The sequence below is a fragment of the Chaetodon trifascialis genome, chromosome 23 (assembly GCF_039877785.1).
Source record: "Chaetodon trifascialis isolate fChaTrf1 chromosome 23, fChaTrf1.hap1, whole genome shotgun sequence".
Taxonomy (NCBI): Eukaryota; Metazoa; Chordata; class Actinopteri; order Chaetodontiformes; family Chaetodontidae; genus Chaetodon; species Chaetodon trifascialis.
In genome coordinates this window covers 4,419,115-4,439,002 of record NC_092078.1, presented here as the reverse complement: position 1 = coordinate 4,439,002, position 19,888 = coordinate 4,419,115, and the positions used below count along the sequence as shown (strand labels likewise).

The window sequence follows — 19,888 nt, the reverse complement described above, 5'->3', positions numbered from 1 at the left end:
AAATAAACCACAAAACAGACGACAGCGAAGAACACACTGAAGCTAAAAATGGCGCTCAGGAGACGCAGGTATTAAGATCATGTTTTTTTTCTATAGTGTAAATTAAAACGTAGAGTAGAAGTGTTTTCTATTTTTCTCGGCAGCAGCAAACAATCAGTTGTTAGCAGGACAACAGCTACACTTCTCTGTCAAGGACTTTGTTTGATCTCTTGTGTGTTTGTTTTGTTGTTTTTGGCCTTATTGGAACAAGAACTCCTTCGCAATAACGTCCAACTGTGTTTCGCTGTGTACAAAAAAAGCCACAATGGAGAAGAAGAGAGCGAGGTAGACGAGGTGATCTGCAGGATGACTCAACTCAAACTCAGTATTTCAAAGCAACAAATAGCACATTGTATTTGAGAGAGATGTGGCCTGGCTGGCCGGGGGTTTCCAAAATACACTTCAGCTGCCGTGAATCATGGAAGTAGGACAAACCCAAATATGAAGCAAATGCTCTATTTCCATTTATAGATGGCGGGTTGCAATGCCATAATGTTTTCTCTCTAAAATTAGCTTTATTTTCATGCTAACGGTAAAAAAGGGTTTATCTGAAGGTTAAACAAGCCGACCACCTCCCTCTGCCGCTCTCTCTTTTTGCTCCATCACCGCATCGATGGAGCTGCCTAATGGTGAAAAGACTTGCATCAATTATTAAGTGAAATACATTCAATTGCTCTGAAGCTGGAGAACATGAGGTGGAGGGAGTTTGGCAAGCTTGGTGAACTGCAGCACTGTGTGTGTGTGTGTGTGTGTGTGTGTGTGTGTGTGTGTGTGTGTTGGGGGTGGGGGGTCTGAACTGATCGATCCCAGAGAGTTAATTAAATCCATTTCACATAGGAATCTGATGCAGATCCTGCTGGCACACGGCTCTCCTGTATGCACAATGATGTGTGAGACTTGCTTAGTCACCTGTGGTTGGAGATGCTAGATGGGACACACAGACCAGATTAGCCGACGTTAGCGTCACGTCCGGCTCAGTTTCTCACCAATGGTTTTCTAAAAGTTAAAGAAACAGCCTGCATAGTCCGGCCCTTTAAATGCGATGTTAATGGAGAATCTGTGCTAGCTCAGCTAACGCTAACACACTGGATGTAGCTTTCAAGCAGTCTGTCTCCTTTTAAAAATGGATCAAATTGGGATCATGACCCAGACTTGGGTTGAACAGAGACAAGCTTTCTTATTTCAATGAGATCAACGCAATCAGCGGATTCGGTCAAGCTCGATGTTAGCAAACATCGGCACGCTAATTTAAAAGAAAAACTGACAGCTAGTGAGCTCGCTAGTGTTTTCTCCCTGCTAAAACTGTATTATAGGAAATATAAATATATAACTATACTGTAAGAAATGATGTACAATCCAGAGAAGATCAGAGGAAGCTGAGGGAGTTATTGTGAGCGACTAGCGTTAGCATGTTAGCGGTTAGCTCACCAAGTGTGTGTCTTAAAGGTGAGGTCAGTTTCTGGTTTTTACTTCCATCAGTGAATAAAACGTCAAAACCTGCCGTGGATAAACTTGAAAACAGGCAAAGCTTTTTTGGCGTTTTTTCCAGGGTAAACTCAACGTCGGTACTTAAAGCAGCTGCATTTTAAACCTCGCTGACGGTCCCATCTGGCATGTCCATCCAGCGATCGTTTTAACAGTTAATAACACTCATCTGTGAATATGCCACCACTCAAGTCAACCATTCCTGGGGCAGGAGTGGAGCGACCACTCACTGTGTGTGTGTGTGTGTGTGTGTGTGTGTGTGTGTGTTCTCCACCCGGGATCATAGCCAATTGTAATGAACCATAACTCAACCAACTCTCACTGTAAACACACGCAGAATTGGTTTTCTTCAGCCGCTATACAGGACTATAATTCCATTTAAAAGAAAAAAATACTGTACAAGTGAGTGTGCGTGTTATTTTTATTATGCAATGCTGTACAGAAATGTATATTTTTGTAATGTTCATCAGGGCATGAGTTACAAGACATGGTCGCTGCTGTGAGCATGTTGTGAGTGTGTGTGTGTTTCTTCCTCTTCTTCTGTGTTCTTCCTATAAACAGATGTTCCTTTTTTGGGGGAAAAGAAGTCGTGATTTGCTGAAAAAGTGCCATATTTTTCCACTTTCTAGTGTCTTATCGTTTTCGGTTGGTGTACATACACGTTTGTCAGATTCTCACGGCAGAGTCCGAGTCAGTAAATGTTAAAAATGACGACGAAAACACGCTCGGCGCCGTTACGAGCAGCGGGGTGAGGGCGGGGAACTTGACCTTGACGTTGCTGATCAGGACAGCCAATCAGAGCCGCTTCTGTGACGTCGGGCTTTAGTGATTCAGGCAGCAGAGTGAGAGATGATATCAGTAAAACGTCCACTTCCTTAAACCGGAGTCAGTTTTTTCCATGAAGCGACGCGCAGAGCGGCGGACGTCACAGAGTCAGGTTTCCAGTGACGTCATGCTGTCTGAGTCGTGTCGAGGAGAGCAGGTCGTTTCAAAGACATCCCCCTCGCTCCTTCCTCCCACTCGTCATCCTCATCTCTTCATTCCTTCACACGTCTCGCCGCTCTCCTTCCTCCTCCCTCTCGTTTCTCTTCATCTTTCTCCACCTTCATCTCCCTCTCTCTCTTTTCGCCTCCCCCCCCCTCCTCCTCTCGTCTGACATTTTTGCCATCCTCGGCCTGCAGGAAGCTCGTCGGTCAGGCTCCGTCTAAAAATAGTTCCCCTGAAAGCAGATAAAAGGAGAGAAAGGCAAAAAAAAGAGGAGGGGAGGTAGTGAAGAAGTAGAAATCGACTCCCCCTCCCCAAACGCTCACTTTGCCTCGGCAGACAGAAACGTCCTCTTCCTCTCATTCATCTCTATTTTTACACCTCCCCTCATCATCCTCTCTTTTTTGTCTTTTTGAGCACAAGCATTAACACACAGGGTTTTCGGGGGCGAGTGGCGACAGGAAACAGGCAGCACCGGCCGCCGTCGGCCGGCTAACGCTTTCTGGCGACGCTTCAGGCGAGCAGAGATTGTCAATCAAAAAAAAAAAACCATTACAGAGCTAATTTTCTATCGGACCGAGTATGGCCTTTGTAGAAAAACGTTGTTTTATGCATCGATGTTGTCGGTCCGGATGAGGAAGCAGCACGCGTGCACGAGCATCACAGGTTTTAAAACCCTCAAGGTGAGGGTGCTATTGGGTAACGATACTGTGATGTCAGAGAACTGAAGCAGTGTCCTTGAATCATGTTTTTTGTTTTTATTATTATTATTATTGTTTTCATTTGTTTCCTCCTCTTTGTGTTGTGAAAGTCAGTTACGATTAAAAAGTACAAATGCACTTTATAAGATGGACATGTTACACATTGCACTTGTAAATGTCGAATGTAAAACCTTGAAGAGAAAGATTTATTTTTACTATTGTAAATAAACGAGACGAGAGAGAAAGAGAGAGAGAGAAAAAAAAGACTGCAAAAAATAAAAAAAGTGGAGAATAATTTGCCAAATAAACTGCAAACAACAGAAGAAGAAAGTTGCCTCATGCTGTTTTTCTGTGCTGGAATGGATGCAGTGACGTCAGCGTGTGTGTGCGTGTGTGGGCGGATGTTTGCGTGACATTGTGCGCGTGTGGGTGTTATTACAAGTGTGTGTGGGCTTCGTGAGTGTGTGTGAGTCAATACCGCGGGTCAGTGTGGTGTTAAGGAAAGCCTGGCCATGAAAAAAAGATGCTGCTGAATTATTAAACCACTCCCTGCTTGCATAACAGCAGAAACGGGCGGAACAAAAAAGTAAGAAGAAGGAAAGGGAGAGATGATGAAGAGGAGGAGGACGAAGAGGGAGAATCCGGTCAGAGAAGACGCAACACACACACACACACACACACACACGCACGCACACGTGTAGATATATGAGGCCTGGAAGAGGAGAAGGAAAGGTGTGAAAAAAATCCCTCTATGTGCAGGTATGCATCCCCAAAGGACGCACACGCACACACACACACACACACACACACACACACACACACACACACACACACACACACACACACACACACACACACACTGAAGCTTCTTATTAATTAACGTTGCAGCAGGAGATTTCGGACATGACGCAGGTGAGTGAGTGTGTGAGAAAATTTAACCTTCAATCAGCCAAATTTGCTTCTGTGTCAGTGAAAGTGTGAACTACACCAGTGTGGATGTGTGTGTGCGTGTGTGTGTGTGCGTGCGTGTGTGATGATCGCCTCCTTGAATCACCTCTATGCAGCCTGTAGATTGGAGGAGAAGAGCTCCATCATGTGGCCAGATGTGAGTGCTGCAGAGACATGAGACGAGGGGAAAAGACGCAGCATCCACACACACACACACACACACACACACACACACACACACACACACACACACACACACACACACACACACACACACACACACACACACACACACCTTTTGCGTCATTACAGCGCCAACCCTCTCTCTCTCAGCCTTCCTGTCTGTCTTCCTCTGCCCCCCCATATACTCACCCCCTCCCACCCCTCCTGTCTGTCTCCCCCTCTCTCTCTCTCTCTTCTTTCTCTATGACTCACAAGGCTCTCTCTACCATCTGCTGCAGGATGCTGCAAATCACCTCCGTGTGCGTGCATGTGTTTGAAAGCAAAAAAAACAAAACAGTAGAGAAGGTGATGATATTCCTGCATCTGTTGTGTCTGACTCACGCACACATGCACGCACACATGCACGCACGCACGCGCACACCTCTTCTAAAATCTGAAATTTTAATGACCATCTGATTGAAACCTGTGAAGATCATTTCCTCCGTGTGGGCAGGAAATGATGCATCATGATCAGCACATCATTGATCTGTCCGTGTTCAGAGCTTTCCAGGAGTTATTGTCATCGTTGTCATCGTTGTCCAGCGACTGTAAGGCCTTGACGGCCCACTGAGAGACCTCTAGCTGTGAGGTTTATTGCAGGAGTTGAAGCTGAATTGAATAGAAAGCCCAATCTTTGCTTAAAAATCAATTGAGGCTGCAAACAAAACCTCTTTTAAACCTTTTTTATATAGCTAGTTTTATATCGAACTACAGCACATGCGACGGACCTCTCCGAGCCATCCACCTGCCGCCTTGGTGCTCTGCCAACAAGCTTCTTTAACAAGGTTTTCAGCTGTTTGGCAACAGACTTGCAGCAATTAGTCAACCATGTCTCCGACAATGAAGTGATTTCCCTAATGTTTTTAGAAGCGCGGCCATCAATCTTTTAAAAAACGAGGGGACGAACATCTGCTCAGACCTGCACCGAACCGTCTTTGTGAGGAAAACAGCCTTAACGGTTTCCTCTGTGTTGAATGATGCTTGTTTAGAAACTGATTCAGGAAAAGTCCTTGTTCAATCTGACCTTTAGTTACTGCCTTTGACACAATTGTCCACACAACACTGTCTCATCTCTAAAGCTGTGATTCGGCTTTTAAACTGAGTGACATAACATGACGAGGAGTTCCTCAGGGCTCAATGTTTGGGCCTCTTTTACTTAGCCTTTACATGCTTCTATTAAGCCAAATTATGCAAAAGAATGAACCCCACGATCGTAATTATGCAGACGATACTTCGCTGTGTCACAGAGAGTAACTCGTCGCTCAACTTGATAGTTTCATGACTTACCTCCCTGCGATCTTGAGTTGATTGTCGCGTCTGCAGCTGTCCCTGGGTCAAACTCTTTCACCTGAGCTTTCATCCCTGGAAACAGCAGGTTGACATAAGGCTTTAGTGTCATACTGGACCTACATACATAACAAAGTAAGTCCTTCAAGTGGGTATGCAGGTCATGTGGGTTCACCTCTACAGGTGTGTCCTAACAGTGGATCCACTGAACTCAAATCTTCAGCAGGTCATAGCCTCCTTTATACGCAGGAGTCACTGCAGCAAAAGCACTTCCTGTCCACTGCAATGAGATATACAGCCCATTTTTTTAACATGGTCATTTTTAACCTGGTGGTCTGACAGGAAGTTAGGGTTAATGAATGTTCACTGAGACGGATTATGTACCACAAAGCTAGCTGTAGCTTAATTTCCATGGTGCAGCTGTCTGAAATGAACGATAACCAGCGTGATATCGATTCAGCTCTTTGTGCACTTCATGAAAAAGTAATTAAAGACTGTAATTTAATAAGCTAAAACATGGTTTGATCTTACAGTTAATCATTCTCAGACAGTGGATATGGTCCATAAAAGTAATCAGTTCGCCATCAGTGACTCATGTTGCGGCTCCTGTGTGACGTCGTTATCAGTAAATGAATGTCTGAGACATTTAACTCCGTGTTGAATATCTCATTTGTGTCTCTACAGAAACCTGGACTCAAGCATGAACAAGTCATCTTGAAAACTGGTTTGGATTTCAGATAAATCAAGTGCTTCTTGTGTTGAAAGAGGCTCATCTGAAGCTTTTGATTCCAAAATTAGGTCCAGACTAAAATTAGATGAAAGCAGCAAAGAAGAGAAATATTTTGGACGCCTTCTTTAAACTGTATCTGATTTTTCTGACTAACACACTTCAGCTGACGGATATTTTCTCTTGTTATTTGTTTGTCTGCGGTGCTTCTTGTACTTTCCACTGACCTCTCTCACTTTCTCTCTGCTGTGTCGCCATCTGTGCTCTGAAATGACTCCTCTCTCCCAAACGGCACCCGTCGGCTCCTCCTCCAGCCTGCCAAGGCCCCGACCAGCACGGCGCTGGAACGACCCACGGCGACACCGGTGGGCTGATGATCGCTGGATTTACATCATCATCATCGAGTTGAGACGACTGATGCTGCTGAACGAATGTTATCATTTAATGTCTGTCTATCCGTCAAAGCCCTTTGGTGCACTGGTGATCTCGTGACCCCATGTTTGAAAGAAACCCTGCAAAAGTGGCTTCTATGGTGTCCCAGAGTGCAAGAAAATGCGATAAAGTGCCCTCTGGGACGCCTGTCCAGTGGAGAAAATGTGATGCAGGGCCCCCCCAGGCTGCCCTACAGGCTGCAAGCCCCCAGTTCAAGAAAGTTGGGACACTGCGTAAAACATAAATAAAGCAGAATTTGATAACTTGCTAATACTTTTTGACATAATCTCAACTGAAAACAGCACAAAGACAATATATTTAATGTTCTCTCTGATCAGCTTTATTGATTTTTGTAAATATATTCTTATTCTGAATCTGATGTAGCGACACATTTCAAACAAGTTGGGACAGGAGACACTAAAGACTGGGAAAGTAGTGGAACGCTCCACAGACACCTGGTTGGAACATTCCACAGGTAAACAGGTTGATTGGTAACAGGTGATAGCACCGTGTCAGTCAGTGCTGGTAAACACAGTTTGTTTGACTGAATTCTGTTTTTATTTGTTTTACACAATGTCCCAACTTTTGTGGGTGTGGTTTGATTGACAGTCACCCGGCAACAAACAATCCCACAACCGTCATCTGCCAATCGGTGCAAAGGAAGCACATGACCTCACCTTTCCCCAACTGAACACGCCCACTTCAGGAGAATAAACAAAAACACAAACACGGACATTTTATTATTGCATGTTAATGACGGAGCTGATTTCTGATTAAGAAAATGTGTTTTTAGGGCTTTAAGAGCTCCGAGCTTTGAAAAGAAATACAATAACAAAAGATTTCAAATCACATGTTTTCAGTATTTTCCACCAGCGTCTTTATATTAGTGGGTATATCAGATTAGTGGGTGTGCAGGAGCTTTTGTTCAACAATGTCAGCAAGAAATGATGATTCATGGTGTTCAAATATCAACATCACAGCCTAAAGTATGCGATGCAGCACAGAGGAACAAAGAATTAAAAATAAATTAAGCGTTGATGTAAAGAAAGCACAGGGTCACACTTTTGTTCACCATTTATTGTCTAGAGTTACATGCATACTTGCTTAACAGTTGGTTTTAGTGTGCAACACAGTTTTATTTTGCTTCATTGTCTATGTTATATTACCCCAAATGGATTTTACTTTACAGGCTGCCTTACCAAAAGTCTATACAACAAGATTCATTTCTCACATTTTCAACACATAATGAAGTTTTCTTACAAGCCAGAAGCCACAGATACACGAGGTACGCTTGAAGTGAAATCTTGGCCGTTTGGCGCCTCAACATATGAGGGCGTCTATTGTCTCCCAGATTTGGTAACTGTGGGAAAGTTTCCAATTTGGACAGCCACAGCTTTGTATTGGAGATAAGTGCTTGGATGTATCTATGGCTCCAGCCGTTTTCTTCGAGTTAAATTCAGCCCAGCCCTGCGGCAGATCCACATTCTTCCTGTTCAATGTGCTTTTTTTTGCTTCAATAATAACGTCCGTAAATGCAGGCTTTGCCGCAGTTCCTTGAAATCTACACCAAACAATCAGGGAGAACAACCAAGAACACATCGACGATCCACCCATCACACAGTCCGCTCTGCAGATATATTCATTTTTATTCTGTGCAGCTATTGGCTTTGCCGTTTCTGCAGCTATCATGTGGAATTTATATACAACAAAAGATCTACGTTTGAGCCCCATCCCTCCAAAATCTTGGTGTTTTCTGCAGTAAACCAACACAATAAAAGCCTCAACGACTATGCAGTCAAACTCGGTATATAAATACACCAATGAGGTTAATTACCCAGTAAACGCTGATTGATGATTCGCAGGTCAAATCCAGGTTAACATTTTGCCAAACTAGGTTGAAAGTTTGATGTTTTTAAGAACATCATGTTTCAGCAGCATTGTGACGCAGGCTGAAACTACACATTGAAATGCTAATCGTAGCTTTTTTTAATCAAGTGCTAATTTTCACTTTAAAAGCGAGTTTCGGGTCATTTAATCTAAAACAGCGCGACTGAACTTTAAGTGCATGTTTTGTTCAGATGCTCAACACAAGGAAGTCAAATTCTCTCCAGTTAACGTAAAAATTAAACAGCATCGGCGAATACGTTTCACATTGGTCTGTACCAAAATGTGCACTACCCAGAATGCCAAAAACCAAGAAAGACCTTCAGAACGTTGAAACGCCAACGCTGCTCTAGACAGAAAATTGAAAAAAAAAAAAAAAAAATGCAAACGGCTAGCAATAAATGCTGCTGGAGTCCAGTTTCATATGGGATATTTGGGTGCTTTGGTTTGAGGTTTGATTAAGAAGGTAAAAATAAAAAAATAAAAAAGGAATCATCCTCGAACTTCTTTATTTTATCCGAAACCTCGATTCTGGCCTTGAGAAGAAAACCCTAAAAGAACCCAAAGTGAACAACTCACTGCAGCACGTTGGAAAAGGAAAAACCACGTTATAAAACACTACAGTCCAATCAGCTCATACCGAGGATTAGCCAAACCTAAAAGAGATAATATACTGAATATTACTGTCGTAAGTCTCTTACACTTATGTATTTATAGGCCAGGGGCTGCATTCACGAAGCCTCTGCTGACCTAGGGTCGCACGAAGGAGCGGACACGACCTTTGACCCCGGGTCGGCGAGCCGAGCTTTGTGAGTGCGGCTCCGGTGTGGTTAAGAGTGGAAGCGTTTATATAAGACCAAATACCACAGCACACAGTCACTGGCTGAAATGTTAGGCTTCGTGTTATGAATGACTACAACAGACCAAAAAGTAAAATGGCGTAAGCTCGCTCGCGTCAGGGTTCAACGCCGCGACGTGGACACTGAAGGATGAGTACCGCCAAACTTCAACAAGGCTGGCGGTGCTTGTTTTCCCAAACCAGCGTGCACCTGGTGGGTGGCGTCTTTTGTCACAGTTTCAGCTTTTATACATTATGTTAAAAGTACGAGCTCGAAGACGGCGCTGACGTCATGAGAGTTTGGCTTCACCAAAAACACCATCAGAGAACCAGCATCGCATGTGGACACCTGCTGTGCGTCCAGTACTCAGCAGACGTTAATTTCACCACGCATGTTGAAAGCACAACACTCCTCACAAAGAAAATGAGTTCCAAAAAGAAATTAAAATCTTTTATAGGTTTTAAAATACTATACTCGTGTATTCTGAAGCATACTTGTAATTGTTTTTCTTGATATATTAATATACATATTTTTCTATCTTAATGACACTATCTGGTTAAGTAAAGAATTAAATACAAATGTAAACACGATATACAAAACGTTAAAGACAAAAACAAAAGGAGCCTAAATTAAAAACACAAGATTTGAATTGTTGTTACCTCTTAGCTTAAATTATTAGTAAAACAGGCCTGTATTTGAGTCATAATCAGAAACACACAACACGATTTTTCATCAAAATTAACTTAAGTTTTAAGCAACTGTAGAGACTTTTATCCAAAATATGAAGATTTTCAACAAGTCAAACTTGCTGTAAACACATTTCTGCAAACAGAACCTAAATCAAGAAGTCTGCTGCAAAAAGTCTTTAGCTGTTTGGCTAACTTTGCTCACTTCCTGTTTACAGGTCTACTACAACTTAAGTGGGAAGTTTACTTACAAAATCTTTGATCTGAAGGAGCTCCAAAGACTTTCATGTCTAATTTTATGCATCTTTTTGCAATATCCAACCGGATCAGATGCTAACATCAAGCTACAGCTACAGCTACAGCTACAGCTAGCCAACACGCTAGCTATTCATCTGCTAGCACGTGCACCTGTTGGAGTTCATTTCGGCGCAGGTTCTCACGTTGGTTAAGGTGACCAATGAGCCAAACCCTCACAATGACAGCGCGGTCTATTAATGAGAGTGCACATGTTTTGTAAACAGGCACGTCCCAGTGAGGCGGAGTTATCCTCTAAGGAGCCGTTTATCCCTGATTTTCCTCACTTGTTTTCATAAACTCTGTCTCAACATTTGGCAAATAAGTTAAGATTGCACTATAATTAGTTTTTCTTGTGCTATACCATTGTGTTTTGTAAACACATCCCCCCCGTGCTCACTGGGGGCCCACCTACCTACAGTTTGAGAGCCTGTAATATTGCTGATAATTATCACTCTAATACGTAGGGAGGGAGAGGTTGGTGCGTTTGTTTTTCACAGCTGAGTGTTAGTGGTTAAAACTAACCAGGGAGGGTGTTGAAATGGTGTGAACGTGAGTGTGTGTTTATCGCGCCACACACCCCGGGTGGTGAGACACACAAACCTCGAGGGTTTTTAGTACAAGAATAGGTGTCATCAGGGGCAACCGAGCAAACTGAAATGACCAACCTGCGTAAGCATGTGAATGTATGTGTGACTGAATTTGTAATGATGAACATTAAAAGTAACCAAACCCCTTCATTTCCACCTCAGAGTCTCAGCGTTTCTCCCCCTCCTGTTCGCAGTCGTCACCACCCACCGAGCCCCCGTCTTGTTTTTTTTTTTTTGTTTTTTTTAGTCAGACCACTCGTTCTCGTCGAGCTCGGAGTCGTCGTCGGACTCGCTGTACTCCACAGCGATGCGGCGCGACAGGATGGTGGCCACGTCGTTGCCGACGGGCTCCCTCTTCGCCTCCTGCTCCCTCTGCTCCTGCACCTTCCTCAGCTGGATACCTGGAGGGGGGGACGAGAGGGTGCAGGGGGGAGGATGGGAGGAGGGAGCAGGGGCGTGACCAATGTATGTTTGTATGTATGTAATGTATGTTTGCTGTCAGTCAGAATTTAAATTTCTTACTTTGATTGCTGATAATTGCTATAATATTACTATAATGACAGAATTTTTAATGAAACATCAAATTCAGCTTTTTTTGGTAAAACCTTACAAGAATGATCACCAACTTATGTCATTTAATTATCTTTTTTTAAAACTTTTTTACTAGAAGGGAGGTAAAACTTTTCTAATAATAAGGTATAATCTGTATATTAATCACTTAATTCTTATTATCCTGCTTCTCCTAAAATATATCTGAGTAACAGCAGCAGGTGGCTACTTAATAATTTTGTTTTTTATTTAAATATTAATTAAAAATAGTTACTTTTAACAGTAAACATGATGCATAACTAACTGTTCAATATGAAGTTAACTTGACCTTTGACTTCTTAAAACATTAATTACACACTGACCTCTACGTATGGCGGCCAGCAGGTCGGAGCGGGCGTCGCTCATCGGGATCATCCCCAGCATGGTGGACTTCCTCGTCGCGGGCGCCGCATCCACGGCTGACTGGCCGACGGCGGCGTGCGGCGGCGATGGGTGAGCCTGGAGGGCTGAAGGTGCCCCGGGCGGAGGGGGTGGTGGAGCTGCAGGGGGTGCGCCTGACGGGGGGTGGGCGGGGGAGGGCACGTAGTTGGCCGGGGGAGGAGGAGGGGAAGGGGAGTAGGGGCGGGTGAGGGCAGAGGAGGTGGGGGGGACAGCGGAGGCGGCGGCAGAGGGAGGGGCCGTGGTGGAGTCGAAGGCGGTCTGGGCGGAGGGGATGGTTGGGGGAGGAGGAGGAGGGGCGGGTGGGATATAGTATTCTGGGATGGTGGAGGGCTGGCCGCTGGGGGGGGGGGGAGGAAAGAAGAAAAGTGATTGTGTTGCTCATAAACTATGAAGTCTATACTTCTCTGTCTGTTTACTTGCTTTTTGTGTACTTTTTGTTCCTTTTTCTGGAAATTGACAATTGACGTCGAGAGCTGAGGGTAAATGTGTGATTTCATTAGTCTCACACTACTTGTTTGTATGGGTGTCAGGTGCAGGAGAAGTCACGAAGAGACATTTTGAAAAGGTGAGATGAGTCTGTTTTAACATTCACAGCAGCAGTCAGTTGACATTAACTTGACCTTTATAGTTTAAAAATCATGGTCTGAAGGTAAAAGCCGTGAGACTGTTAATGTGCTGAACCACTGCGAGACATTACTCACCTTTCTAAATTTAGATAGAAAAGTTTTCAGCGTCACAAATGACATTTTAGGGAAATACAAGACTAAACTGAAATCACTGAAACGTTGATGTAAACCTGAAACACAGTTCAACATGCCATTATTTTATTCTTCAATCGCAATTTTTTAACCAGAATCAACACAAAAGTTTGTATAAATAGTAGAAAACCTACCCGTGCCCGGCCCGGTACTCCTTAACCGACTGCTGCCTCGGCCCGTTGACCGTCGGATCTCCACCACCCTGGACCCCGTGTCCTGATGGGGTCCTGCCCAGGGAGGCTGCATGCCGCCCTGCAGGCGCGGGCCCTCCTGAGGGCGGGTTGGCTGGCCTGAGGCCTCGATCCAGCGACTGGGTCTGGGCCGCAGCGCTGAGGTGGTCCCTGGCATGGTGGTCGGTGGGGTGGACGGTGCTGGGGGCCTGAGTGGAGGGGTGGTTGGGACTAGCCGGGTAGGAGTCGGACGCCATTGACCTGTTGAGGGTAATGTGAGTGGGTGGGTACAGGATACAAAATATAAAACAAGTTTCTCTTTATGTGTTTTGTTACTTTGCTACATTTGTTATTTACTGTTTTTTGCAATTCAACTCTGTTTATTTAAAATTTAACAATAATTAAAAAAAGAAGAAGAAAATCGCAGAATCCTTATAATATTGGGCATAATATCAAAATGTATGAACAAATGACACTGTGAAACCCACATAAAATACAGTATAAGCTCATATGCTCTGAATTACCTTGTCCAGTAGAGGGCAGCATAGAGCTTTAAACCATAAAGGAGGTGGGCTGATATCTCTATCTCAGTTTCACAGGTGTGTGAGTGGTTGTGTAACGGTACCTGCACACTATTTATTACCATTTATAGTATTTGCAGGACAGACAAATTTTGGACATCCAGGGGGCAGAAAACGTCACCCTGAAACACCAATCCTAAAAGTCTAGACCACGAGTTTGTGTGTGTGTGCATGTGTCCCCGTAAACCGCTTACATCAACTGTTGTTGTCCTCGGTCCCTGGAGAGACAGCTCAACATACGAGCGGGTCTATGTTGTCAGGCTAGACTGTGATGAGGCAACAGGACCCTCGAGGGAAACCTCACACATATGGGGACAGCTTGAGTGTGTGTGTGTTTACCTGCTATCAGGGGACAGGGAGCCTTCTGAGGACATGCCATGGTAAGGGGAGGGGGTGAGCCTCGCGTCTGGTCTGAACTCTTTGTCGTAGGCCAGGACGTTCCACTCCTGGCGCCGGTTGCGAGCCTTACGCACCTTTAAAGGAACAACAGCGGGAAGGTGAATAATGTAAGTGACGGCGTTGTTTAAGTTCAGACTGAAAGGACCACATCTGCTGAAAGGGTTTCTGTAGCGCGTCACGCTACCTCAGGGTTCACATGCTGTGGTCTGAGGGATTCGCACAGCTGTACCTCTAACATCCCATCAGAGACAGTGCTAACAGGCACTGGAGCGTATCTCACCGTCTTTGCTTAAGTAGATTGCTGTAATGTACTTTTATTGAAGGTGGTTTTAGAGTGATTAAGTGTTCTCAATGCTGGCAACGGTCTCTGCTCTTCAATTTTATTCATAAAAAGCTGAGTTCAACGAGTTCACTGTGGGTTTAGTATCTGCATCTCATATATTCTGAAGCACCTTTATGATCCATTCAATTCAGCCATTAGCTAATGTGTAGCACCGTGTGCACAGCAGTGATGAATGAAACACAAGTAAGACTGGGTGTCTGACATTTGGTGTACAACAAAATGAGCTTCAATAAGCATAAAAACTGGTTTAAAATCTGTCATAGTTTGAAAACTGTCTTTCATGGGACACAAGAAAACTTTAATTGCTGGAAAAGCTCCATGCGGACATGAAACTGGAGTTACAACGTTCATTCGTACGTCGTCGTGAACCAGGTGGTGCTGGAAGCTTGGTGATGGAGCGACTTCTTGTGGCAAAACCAACTTGCAAAATGCTAGCGCTAGCCAGAAAATGGATTGCCAGCCAAGCTTGCTATCTGCCTGTTAGCATGCTAGCTAGCTCAACAATCAGTTAACACGTATAAATATTTGCATCATCAACTCTTCCTTTGTGGAGTACTTCATGCAGAGGCAGATGTCACAGTATACATATAAAAGGGAGCGCAACAAAGCTAATACGCTAGCTTCCTCTGTGTGGCCTCTCTGGCTCGCCGTCCCCTCAAAGGTTAGCACCGCCAGGGCAGTTTCCTGTCTGCCAACAAAGCAAATTAGCTCACCGAAATCAAATTAAATGAGACCTGGATGGATTCACTTTGTCCATGTGAGTGTATAATCACAGCGATGCTAATTTCAAGCTAGTTTCAGGGGGTGTCGACGAGGTGGTGTTGAAATGAAACAGCTGATAGTGACATGTGGGGACTGACCTTCTTCACCTCTCTGCCCGGGTCCTCCACCTGCCTCTGCTGCTCCTGGAACAGAGACAGACGCAGAAAGGTAGACAGAAGAGTGGAGACAAAGTTAGCCATTGGTTATTGATTTCTCAGGGGCAGAGGAAGAGAACAGGACCCCCACCACCAGCTCCTCCACCATGGGGTAAATTCACACTGAGCCAACACACACAAACACACCAGTCGCTATTAGACACACCGACACACACTATGGCCAACAGAGCCAAAAAAACAGGAGGCGGGAACCGAACCAAACCAAACACAGAGGGTTAGAGAGAGGGTGAGGTGGCAAGCGAACGTGACACACACATACACAAACAGAAGGGGAGGTGTGTGTGTGTGTGTGTCTTTTAATATGTTGTGTGTGCTTCCCTGTGTGTGTCTGTGTGTCTTACCTGAGGTCGTACATCCTCTATAATGGGTGAGTGTGTGTTCTGTGTTAGTGGGGTGTGCAGGGGTGAAGTGGGGGGCAAGAGAGGGCAGGTTAGGGGTCGGGGGTTGTCTTACAGAGATGGACAGGGGGCTCCTGGGTGGGGCCTGTCTGGAGTGGGGCCTGTCAGGGTGGGCCGGACAGCCCTATGGAAACATGGGAGAAAGACAAGCTGGTGCGTTAGACTGAGCAGAGGAGGAGGAGGAGGAGGAGGAGGAGGAGGAGGAGGAGGAGGAGGAGGAGGAGGAGGAAGAAGGGTGGGGTGTGTGCATTGGAAGGTGAGGTAAGAGGAGGGTGAAAAATCCTGCAGGTGAGCTTGAAGGGGTTTTATTCTGCCAAGTCTCCAGTTTGAAGGGAGGGAACGGCAAAAAAATGTGAGCAGCGTCAAATCGAACAGAAATATCGACAAAGTGCAGCAAAGGCGTACAGCAGCAGCGGTTCAGGGTGGAGGAGAGGAGCTTTTCAGACTGACTGCGAGTCCGAGGGGAACACCGATCGGCCGATGACGGATGTGGGGTTGTTGGCGACTGTCAATCAAACGCATTCAAACCTTATCTGACTCAGAAAACACTGGATTGGGTTTAAATCTAGATGCAAAACTGTTGCTTTGCGGTCCAGGGCCTTAGTCACTGTCGTTCAATAAAGGTTTTCATATTCAAAAATCTGATTTGAACACCTAATATTAAGATAGTGAATTAATCAGCAGGTTCACAATCTAAACAACACCAGACTTGCATGTAGACATTTCATTTGCATTTCATGGCAGGTCTATGTTTCGCTCATCTTGCTGAGCTTCGCTGCTTGTATCTTACTGAGACTGAACTGCAGCTGTAATATAACAGAGTGGGAGCTGCAGCACATCTCGGTCTAAATATGCTCATTATTACTCACGGCTCATTTCATTTATTGTTAAAAGACGTATTCCCCTCAGGCCGTTTATTTGTCTGCGGATAATGAGCCTGCTCAACTGCTGCTGTATCAATAACCAATTAGGCAACAAAGCAAAGCTAAATGGAGAGTACAGTAAGAGAGGAAAGCAGAAAATGAAGTAAGAGCATTAACGAAAGACACGTCGAGGCAGGAAACAACAGATCGGCAAATTAAAGCAGAAGATGAATTTTATTTTACTGTTCTGTCAAACTCACGCACATCCAGCTCAGGGCGTAGGTGCACACAAACACACACCTGCACACAAACGAACTCCACCCGCACACGCCGACACACGCGCTCGGCCGTACCTTCTGCCGTCTCTTCTCCTTGCGTTTGTCCTCGGTGGCCTGCAGCATCTTCTCCTTCCACAGGTTGAAGAAGTACGAGGGGTCGGTGTAGAACTTCAGCGCGTCCTTCTTGTCGTCCCTGCGGGGAGGCGGAAATCAACCGAGACGAAACAACAGTTACGATCTTCCAATAACGATCCAAACAGGTGCAAGTTAAAGTGATTGGCTGATCTCTTTATCGGCTGAGGCCATGGGTCATTTCTGGTTAACTCTTCTCTGAAAGCTGCTCTTCCTGCTCTCTTGCATTCATCATATGTGCTGCAAAAACTGGCCTGGTGGCTCCTCAGTGTGACTTTAAGCACAGGGTTTGGAAGAAACTGACGAAAACATAGTGTAACTGTCCTGAACTGCCGGCGCACTGCAGTCGGGCTGAGCTGCTGACCTGTAGGGGCTGAGAATGTTGAGCGGAGGAGGTTTGTCGCAGCGGTGGTACATCTCCACCACGGGGTTGGGGACGGAGGTCCTCGACACTACCTGCTGGTCCTGGATGGTGCTGCTCTTGAAGGCCTTCCTCATGTTGATGTCCTGCAGAGAGACTGGAGGGAGAGACGGACAGTACTGAAGGTGTCCTGCAAAGTTTACGCCGCTGAGTGAAGTCCAGATGTGTGGGAACGAATGAGGTCTTGTAACCCTGTCGATCAATGAGGACACAACGGCTTAAATTCAAAGTTTTGGGCCACCAGATTCAGCTTCAGCGTTGATGAAATAGTCAAGGATAACTGCAGATTCAGCTCCAGTGGGTGAATTTGAGAGTCTGGATTTGTCTTTAATAACATTATGGACACATTTTTTTTACAGTAAAAACACAAGAAGATGTGTTTTCATTGATTTTTCATTGTATTTGCAGTGTGGGAAACAGTTCTCGTGTCACTGCAGCCTGATAAAATATCTAAAATCTTCCTGCATTATTAATCTGCCTCGGTCTCCCCGTGCAATAAAGTCAGCATACACTGTTCTGTCGTCAAATACAAAAGGTAGGAAATCAGATTCAGCAGATAGAGCGACGGAGAACAAAAAGGGCTTTTCCAGACCCTCCATGTCACGGGGGTCCCTGCGGTTTGGACGCTGAGATTTATGGGTTTATGGATGGTTGAAAGGCATTCTGGGAGTGTAAGAAAATGCTTAGAGGAGCAGAAACACAGGAGATGAAATACTGAGCCTGTAAGTCCGTCCAATAAGAAACACGTCACATGCATGTAGACGAACACATGAGACTGTGCTCGCATCACACACACACACACACACACACACACACACCCTGTACATATGCAAACACTCACACACACGCTGCACATATGCAAACACGCACACACTCACAGAAGGTGATAATAGGACAACAGGGACAGATTAGATTTAGAGCTTGTTGCACCAGTTTAACAAACACAGACACACACACACACACACACACACACACACACACACACACACACACACACACACACACACACTGCAGCAGTCATGAGTGGTGTGTGTGTGCATGACCAATACAGCTAAAATCTGTGTGTGTGAGAAAGGGAGAGTGAGAGACAGACAAAGTATCAAAGCATGTGTGTCAATCCCTTAACCCCAGAGGAGGTTTAACGCTACAGTACTGCAATGCTATCCACGATCTACCAGATGGCTAAAGACACGCACGCACGCACGCACGCACGCACAGACACACAGGTTCAGTATACATCAGGCCAGTATATAATAAGGTTTAGACCGTGTTAATGCGACATATGTTCCTGGGAGTGATTTACTTGACTGAGCTGCATATGATGCAGCGTGTGTGCGTGTGTGTGCATGTGTGTAAGTCACCAGCAGGGAGTGTGTGTGTGTGTGTGTGTGTGTGTGTGTGTGTAAGTCATCAGCAGAGTGTGTTAGGTTTAACCTCTGACTGCAAAGACTTATTCCTCAAAAACTGCCGAGCGACTGGCCGTTTGATCCGTGTGTGTGTGTGTGTGTGTGTGCGTGTGTGTGTGTGTGTGTGTGTGTGTGTGTGTGTGTGCAGACTCTGCGCCCTCCTGTCTGCTCACTGTTTGATCATGCCTTCCTAAGCTTCGGTCCCTGCGGCCAAATGAATAATCCACAAAACTAGCAGCTAATGCAACTTTCATTCAGACGTGTCTTCAAAGAGACCTCGAGCTTTCCCTCTCGCTTTTTAACACACACACACACACACGCACACACACGCGCACACACTCGTTTCCAGCTCCCTCTCTCCCTCTAACCATACACACACTCTGATCTCTCCATCTCCTAAAACTCTTGTGTGTCTGACTTTAACACTCCTGTCTGCACATTTGCATGCACACAAATACGTCGATTACAGATAATTCTTCAGATTAAAGCAGATTATGGGACCTGCAGAGGTCTGACTCCCACATTTACTCCTTTCTGTCGGGCCTCACGTTCACACGAACTCATATCTTTAAAGTTTCTATCTTTTAGCAGCAGGTCAGAGACTAAACTCAGCAGCTAATGAGAGAAGTTTTTGCTGCTGAGGCTCCGGAAATGTAGAATACTTGAATATAAACCTAATTACGGTTTAATTTGGAAGTCTTTGATTTCCCTGAACCATTCGTGTCAAATGGGCTCAAACTGAGAACAATGGTTTTCTATGTATTTCATATATTTCACTGCAGACTGAAGCAAAATGCGTGTTTTTATTTCTTTGATGTAACATTTTGCAATAACTGCTGATAAAAATCGCTGAAATTTCAACTCGTTTCTCAGGAAAATGAGTTTGTTTCAACATTATTGGGATCAAGTTTTAGTTTTTTTAAATATCTAGATTCAATTTCATTTTCCCGGCTCGACTCGTCCTCCTTCTTCCTTTAGCTATTCCTCTGTTCCTTCTTTCATTTCCTCCTTCCTTCCCTTCTCTGTTTTATTTGTCCTTTCATTGTCCCCCAGTTCCTTCACTTCTTCTTCTCTCCCTTTTCTTTTCAATGTC

The 19,888-nt window shown here is 44.9% G+C and overlaps 1 protein-coding gene across 4 annotated transcripts in view; it reads right to left on the bottom strand.

Moving 5' to 3' along the window:
* Window positions 1-7,887: 7,887 nt before the first annotated feature.
* The window catches only part of LOC139351045 (actin-binding protein WASF3), a 36,013-nt gene continuing 24,012 nt past the window's right edge, over window positions 7,888-19,888 (bottom strand). For 2 of the 4 annotated variants that reach the window (XM_070992686.1, XM_070992685.1), the window contains exons 4-11: window positions 17,333-17,486; window positions 16,912-17,029; window positions 15,751-15,819; window positions 15,220-15,264; window positions 13,957-14,090; window positions 13,001-13,297; window positions 12,030-12,445; window positions 7,888-11,519 (exon numbers count right to left, since the gene is read on the bottom strand). In XM_070992686.1, coding sequence (XP_070848787.1) covers window positions 11,362-11,519; window positions 12,030-12,445; window positions 13,001-13,297; window positions 13,957-14,090; window positions 15,220-15,264; window positions 15,751-15,819; window positions 16,912-17,029; window positions 17,333-17,486 — 1,391 coding nt within the window. In that variant the 3' untranslated portion in view covers window positions 7,888-11,361. The remainder of the gene's footprint in view (window positions 11,520-12,029; window positions 12,446-13,000; window positions 13,298-13,956; window positions 14,091-15,219; window positions 15,265-15,750; window positions 15,820-16,911; window positions 17,030-17,332; window positions 17,487-19,888) is intronic. The other 2 variants (XM_070992688.1, XM_070992689.1) reach the window with 1 other exon arrangement.